At 30.4% G+C, this 7,834-nt stretch overlaps 1 protein-coding gene across 7 annotated transcripts in view; it reads left to right on the top strand.

The window, feature by feature from the left end:
- The window catches only part of LOC124950772 (DNA ligase 3), a 42,832-nt gene that overhangs the window by 26,180 nt on the left and 8,818 nt on the right, over window positions 1-7,834 (top strand). The window contains exon 1 of one of the 7 annotated variants that reach the window (XM_047498037.1): window positions 6,634-6,756. The exons of the other annotated variants lie outside the window; for them this stretch is intronic. Within the exon in view, the coding sequence (XP_047353993.1) occupies window positions 6,753-6,756 (4 nt within the window). The 5' untranslated portion in view covers window positions 6,634-6,752. Of the gene's footprint in view, window positions 1-6,633; window positions 6,757-7,834 lie in introns of those variants that run through there. 7 annotated transcript variants of the gene reach the window in all.

Below are 7,834 nucleotides of genomic sequence, written 5' to 3'. Positions count from 1 at the left end.
TATTTATGTGTGTCTGATATTCGAGCGGAGAAAGGATATATATATATATATATAAACAAACGAAAAAAAAAAAATAGAAAAGAAATTGAAAGAAATTGATTAGGTAGATCAAGAGAATTGAGAAGGAAAAAAAAGAAAGTTGAAGAAAAAATCACGTCCCATGAGGGGGTTATAATCTCTTGGATACCAAAATGAAGTCAGCATCGTCAAAACATTTTCGACTTTGGACATTACTCGTTATTCGCATTTATACGTATTCGGTAGAATTAGAATTTTTGCTTTGGTAATTGATTTTTTTTTTTTTTTTTTTTTTTTTTTTTTTTTTTTTTTTTTTTTTTTTTTTTTTTTTTTTTTTTTTTTTTTTTTTAATCGAGCTTCGAGCTTCTACAGAAAGAGAGAGAAAAAGAAAGAGAGTGAAAGAGAGAAAGAGAAAGACATATTAGCTCACATACATATATCTTATCATTGGCTCGAACTCTTCGTTCTTATTGCCCGCTTTCGCCTTCATTCTCATTTTCGCGTACGAAGATTTAACGAATGAAATATAGAAACGTAGAATGAGAAACGTAAGATTGCAAGAATGAGAGAGAGAAAGAGAGAGAGAGAGAGAGAGAGAGAGAGAGACGAGTGTAAAAAAAAAGAGGGATGAGAGGAAAGAGAATAGATGTCGTCATTTCGATGAGGTCAACCCCACGCGAAGATTACGAGGGGGGAAAGAAAGAGAAAAAAGAATAAAATAAAACAAACAAGAAAAAAAAAGTAAAATAAATGTAAAAGTGAAATAATGAAAGTAAGAAGAAAAGGTGAACGATCGATTTCGAAATTGATTGACGAGCTTTTTTTTTTTCCTTTTTTTTTTATTCGATCCTTCTTTTTCTTTAAAGGGAAAAGAAGAAGAAGATGAAGAAGAAAAAGGATAAATATATATAAATGCTGTGTAGTAATCTTTCGAAAGAATCTCGAGTGGACTTTCGAGATAAAAAAAAGAAAGAGAAAGAGAGAGAGAGAGAGAGAGAGAGAGAGAGAGAGAGAGAGAGAGAGAGAGAGAGAGAGAGAGGAGAAAAATGAAAGAAAAAAGGAGAGAGGAAAGGAAGAAGAAGAAGAAGAAGAAGTAAAAAAGAAAAAAAGAAGACGGAGATAAGAGTGACGTGTACGTACTAATGCTTCGCACATAAGAAGATAATGAGAAAATGAGAATTTATGTGGGGGTGGAAAAAGAAAGAAAAAAGAAAAGAGAGAAGTGAAAAGTGAAGAGGAAAAGAAGAAGAAGAAGAAGAAGAAAAAAATATTATAAAACGCAAAAAGCGACACGCTTCGCACGATTATCGCATTGAAACTCTATCGATCAATGACTTTAAATAAGACTCGCTTTGCTATATCCTTGACCCGATATCGTGTCCGATATTTCTCGCGCTCGCTCTTCATTTCTTTCTTTCTTTCTTTTATTCTTTCGTTTTTTTCTTTCTTTTTTCTTTTTCTTTTTTAAAATTAAAAGTTTCTTTTTTCTTCTCTCTCTCTCTTTCTCTTTCTCTCTCTTTCTCTCTCTCTCTCTCTGTCTCTCTCTCTCTCTTTTCATATACTTCTTTCTACTTCTTTCTTCAAGTAAATTTTCCTTGAAAAATCAATATAAAAAAGGAAAAAAAGAAAGAGGAAATATTTGTTCAAAAAAAAAAAAAAGAAAAAAAAATAAAATAAAAATAAAAAAAAAAAAAGAAACAAAAGGGAAAACAAAAACGCATACCGCATTTTAACTTCTTACGAATTTTTTCGCTTCTTTTCTTTTTTTTTTTTTTTTTTTTTTTAATTTTTTTTTTTTTTTTTTTTTTTTTTTTTTTTCTTTCTTTTTTTACTACTTTTAAAATTTTCTTCGTTTAACTACGTTCTCTCGATTATATTATCAATTTTACGGAGTCTCGAATTTTCGTCAGTAAGACTTTTTACAACGTCACGTACGAATCTCGAATGAATCTTTCGTCTCTTGTCTCTCAACGACGAAAAACGATCATTATTATATATGTGGCACGAACCGAAGAGCAATCTCCCTCTCTTCAATTTCGTCACACTTCGTATGCGATTAGATTCCGATAGAATGTTTATTTATCAATATTCACGCTCCGTCGTTTTTTCTGCGATTTCTTTTATTTCTCATCTTCTTCTTTCTCTTTTATTTCATTTTTTTTTCTCTCTCTCTCTCTCTCTCTCTCTTTTTTTTTTCCTTCTACTTCCACTTCTTCTCTTCTTCATCTTCTTCTTCTTCTTCTTATTCGATCTCGACAATTTCTTTTTAACGAGTTAACATGATGTATCTCGAATAAGAACATAATTCGTTTCGTGTCTATTCTTTGTAGAAATTAGAAAAAAAAGAAATTAAAAATATATATGTGCACGCACACACACACACACACACACACACACACACATATATATATATATATATATATATATATATATATATAAATAATTCATTCGAACTTTTGTCTGTTTTTAATTTTTATGTTTCTTTTCTTTTCTTTTTTTTTTATTTTTTATTTTTTTCTTTTATATATATAAAGATAAAATAATTAGCTCAACGATAAATGTAATTTTCCGCATCTTTATGCAATCAATCGATTAATTATTTAATCCACAAAGTTCGTGAAAATTAATATTATTCTATCGTCAGATCGAATTCGACAAGTTTATTATTTTTTATCGATCGCGCGTATGTTTCGTTCGATGTCTTTTTGAATTGAAAGGGAAAAACAAAAAGATAATAATAATAATAATAATAATAATAATAATAATAATAATAATAATAATAATAATAATAAAAATTAGAATAACAAGGACGAAAGTAATAATTCCAATGCTTGTATTTAACGATACAACGTAATTCTTACGAGATATTGTTCCTGAGTAAAAAATTTTTGGATATAATTAAAAAATTTGTTGTCTTGGTCGACGGTCGTACGAAACGTTTTATTATCGACCGAACGCGATAACGCCTAATTGAAAACATATTATTTTTTTCATTTTTTTTTTCCTTTTTTTTTCCTTTTTTTTTTTCTTTTTTTTTTTTCTTTGCTCCATTTACTTTATTTTTCTTCTTTCTTTTACACGTTACACGTATTTTTCAAACAAGCTTTATTACATGGAACGAAGAAAGAATATTAAAAAAAGAAATAAAAAAATATAAAAATAAAAAAACGATGAAGAAAGAAGAAGAGAAGAGGATAGAAGAAGAACGAAAGAGAGAGAAGAGAGAGAGAGAGAGAGAGAAAGAGAAAGAATAAAAGAGGATATAAATGTGCATTTGATCTTTGGAGCGTTGTGTTATAATAAAAACGTTCAAAACAACGCATTAAAAAAAAAAAAAAACGATACAAACAATATTTACGAAACAATCGATGATATATCACACCTATTTACTTACATAGATATATATATATATATATATATGTATTAAATTAATTAACGGAAGATCCTCGGTATTTGTTGATTACTAAAAGACAAAACATTTGTCGTATTAATTTTTTTTTAATTTTATTTTAACAATCGGCTCGTAAAAGTGCGCATCGTTTAATTGTTTAAAAAAAAAAAAAAAAAAAAAAAAAAAAAAGAAAAAGGAAAGAAAAGAAAAGGAAAAAAAAAAAAACAAAAGACTCGCTTTCCTATCAGAAGTTTTAAAACTTTCTTTTGTACGATATTAACACCTTTGTTTCTTTTTTTTTTTTTTTCTTCTTTTTTCTTATTTTCTTTCTTTTTTTGTTTAGTATTTATTCTTTTATTTTATTTCTCTCTTAACCTTTGAACGGGACATAGTGTTCATTAATGAGATGCTACTCTTTTGATCTTCGAATGTCAAGTCAATAAAAAAGGTCTTCCCTTTGATTCTCACTCCCTCATTCTCTTATTCTCATCACCGACCTTTTTATTTTATTTTATTTTATTTTATTTTATTTTATTTTATTTTATTTTACTTTCTATATTTTCCACTATAATATTACTCGTATGGATATGCGTTTTGTAAAAAGTATCTATGTACGATACAAGAAGTCTCGTTAAAAGGGGTTTGTTTACGGGCGTTAAACTTCCACCACAACCCCTCCCAACTTTTATCTCTTCTCTTCTCTTTCATCCCTTTCTATCGTTCTTTTTCTTTATCTTTTTCTTTTTTCTTCTTCTTCTTTTTTTTTCTTTTTTTTTTTTTTTTTTTTTTTTTAATTTTCCACTGAACGACCAAAACTTTTTCTAACTTGCTCTCTCAGAGTAAGTATAGTACTGGTCATGGTTGATCGTAATCTCGTGTGGAGATTCATTCACCTTTCTCGGTTTCTCATTTAATGAAAAACGAATGGTAGATGATCGTTGAAAGGGAAGCGACATTTTAATTCTGGCTGGGTATTAAATGAAAATATGCGAGAGGATTAGTTAATTATTTTCTTTTTTTTTTTTTAGTCGATATATATATATATATATATATATATATATATATACATATATACGCAATTAAAAAAAATTATTTATATATATATATTTATATATTTATGTATGTCTGTATTATATAATTATTATTTTTATTTTGTTTTTAATGTACATTATAAATATTTGTATAAAATACTTATATTGTATATTAAATATTATATTTATTTTAAATAATAATAATAATAATAATAATAATAATAATAATAATAATAATAATAATAGTAAAAATTTATGCAAATGTGCGAGTGTTCAGAGCGAATTGAAAATTAAATCAGACAAGTAAAAACGTCACAAGCCAATTATCGCGCTCGAATTCACTTTCAAGATACGAAATTATCTATACAACTGGCAGTTCGATCATCTGTGAAATATACTCACCCTTTACAATATTTCCTGTTATTCTAACCCTTCTCTCCTCTCTTTCTCTCTCTTTCTCTCTCTTTCTCTCTCCTTCTATCTACTGGCAAATTCATAGAAGGACAAAAAAAAATAAATAAGAAAAAATAGATCAAACGAATCGAGTCAAGTTATGAGACTACAACAAATTCGATCGTCCTTGGAATACTCTAACACATACACACATATATATATATATATATATATATATATATATATATCGTTCTTGATACAATGATAAAGTCAATCAGATAGATCTATAATTCTAGATATCGATCTATATGACGTAATCCAATCGAAAATATATGAAAAGAAAAACATACGATCGAAATGGATAAATAGTTTTTTTTTCTTTTTTTTCCTTTTTTTTTTCCCCTTTTAATAACAAAGATTTAATCGCTCATATTATGGAAAGAAAATTTTAATGTTCCAATCATCTCAATCCTTATTATCTTATCGTTAGACAATCAAATAATTATTATACGTACAAACGTACCTTTTATTACATTTGAGACAATTTCACTCGTCAAGATACGTTCAGTCGTTTATGAAAATTTATTCATGGAAATGAAGAAATTATGGTCCCTTTGGAAAACTACTTACTTTTCAGACGTGAGTTCTATTAAATAATAAACGTAACGATTAAAGTTTACTTTAATTGGTTCATAATTGGTTCTCGTTCTATTACTTCTTCTTCTTTTTCGATTTCACTTTTGTTCTAAAGATCTTTGAAAAAATTAAAGAGAAAGAGAGAGACAGAGGATGCGAGAAAAAGAGAGACAGAAGGTGTGAGGAAGAGAGAGAGAGAGAGAGAGAGAGAGAGAGAGAGAGAGAGAGAGAGAGAGAGAGAGAGAGAGAGAGAGAGAAATGATCCTTGTGAGATGACGACCAATCGCTGTTTTCGCAGTTGGGGGCTTCATTTTTTCACCGAATGACCTAAAGAAAGTGCGAACAGATTGTCCTCGGTAACAAATATCGTAAACAAAGAAAAAGACAAAGAGAAAGACGACAATCGGAAAATGATCGTGGAGGAGAAGGAGAAGGAGGGGTTTGGAAAAGGAGGTTCTTGGCCTCGCATGGAGATCATCCATGAAAAATAGATATCTGTGCCAAATCCCGGTGACTTTCCATAGCGAACTCTGTTCTTCCGTCAAGCCACAACTCTCTCTCTCTCTCTCACTCTCTCTCTCTCTCTCTCTCTCTCTCTCTCTCTCTCTCTCTCTCTTTCTCTTTCTCTCTGTCTGTCTATATCTGGCTCTCTTTTTCTCTCTTGCGACTGTTCGTTGCTTGAAAAAAGAAGGAAAAATAAAAAAGAAAAAAAAAAAATATGAAAGGAACGGAATAAAAAAAATATCTAGAACACTCCAATTGTCATTCCCGTTTTCTTCCCGTTTTTATTTATGGAGAAGATCGGAAAAGTTTTGTTGTTTGTGTTTATATAAATATATATATATATATATATATATATGTCGATACATACGATATAAAGATATTTGTAAGAATGACTTTTCGAATATGTTTTTATTTATTAATTGATTCTTATCTTTTTTATTATTTCGAAAATAATATCTGTCATCCTTTGGCGGCACCACATTTCATCCTAATTTAGTAATTAAATAAGAATTTAAAAGACGAGAAAAAAAGAAAAGGGAACAAGGAAGAAAGAAAAGAGATCAAGGCGAACAAAGTGAAAGATATGAGAAGATAAGAAGACGAAGAGTAAAAGGATAAAAAGAAATGAAAAAACAAGAAAAAGAGAGAGAGAGAGAGAGAGAGAGAGAGAGAGAGAGAAAAAAGAAGGAAAAAGTAAAGAAAAGAAAAAGCCAATGTGGAATTAATTAACTTTCTAATAGAAAATCTCTAGAGGGAGGCAACGTTAAAATGTTTTCTTCATGAGTGAGTAGGAGGTGTGCGGATGAATGAGTGAACGAGTGAGTGAGTGAGTGAATGAGTAAGTAAATAAGTAATAAGTAAGTAAGTAAATAAACAAGTAAATAACTAAATAGATACGCAGGAAGCACGTGGCGAGAGTTATCGAGTCGTTGTGTTAGTTCTGTGTTACGTTATTTCTCTCTCTCTCTCTCTCTCTCTCTCTCTCTCTCTTTCATTAGACAAAATAAAATGACAGCATTCTTGAATCATCATCGTAAAGCGTACAGCTTTCTCAATCGACGATCTACATACAGCTTCTTTTTTTTATCTACGACGATTCCTTTCGCATTAGAGTAAATGAGAGAAAGAGACAGACGAGAGAGAGAGAGAGAGAGAGAGAGAGAGAGAGAGAGAGAGAGAGAGAGAGAGAGAGAGAGAGAGATGAAGATAAAGATGGAGGAAGGAAGAACGAAGTTGATAAGGAAAGGATAGATATAGATATAGAGAAAGGAGGAATAGAGTGAAAAATGAGAATAAAAAAGGAAGATAGAGATAGAGATAGAGATAGAGATAGAGATAGAGATAGATACGGATAGAAGGAAGAAGAGAGAGAGAGAGAGAGAGAGAGAGAGAGAATTTTATTAGAAGGAATGGTGATATGTAAATATATATGTAAGTCCGAAGCGGAAAGTTACGGAGCCGATAACCGCATCTATAATAATTCAAACGCGTGCTCGCGTATTTGAGATATTCAATTGAAAGTCTGCCACGATGATTCCCGCGGTGCGTCGATTCCTCCCTCTGGATCGATTGAATTGATTTCTCCCTGACTCTCGTAGACTCTTGGTCGCCTTTTCAAGACGCATTCTCTCTCTCTCTCTCTCTCTCTCTCTCTCTCTCTCTCTCTCTCTCTCTCTAATCCTCTCTCTCTTGGTGCAGTGATCCGTTCTAGGAATGATAAAGAACTCCTTACATAGTTTCTATCTCTCTCTTTCTTTCTCTCCCTATCTCTCCCTCTCTCTCTCTCTCTCTCTCTCTCTCTCTCTCTCTCTCTATTTATCTCGTTTTATCTCTATTTATCTCTGTCTCCTGCACTTATGCA

The sequence above is a fragment of the Vespa velutina genome, chromosome 7 (genome assembly GCF_912470025.1).
Source record: "Vespa velutina chromosome 7, iVesVel2.1, whole genome shotgun sequence".
In the NCBI taxonomy this organism is placed as follows: domain Eukaryota; kingdom Metazoa; phylum Arthropoda; class Insecta; order Hymenoptera; family Vespidae; genus Vespa; species Vespa velutina.
The sequence above is the reverse complement of the archived record's forward strand: the minus strand, read 5'-3'. Positions and strand labels throughout refer to the sequence as shown.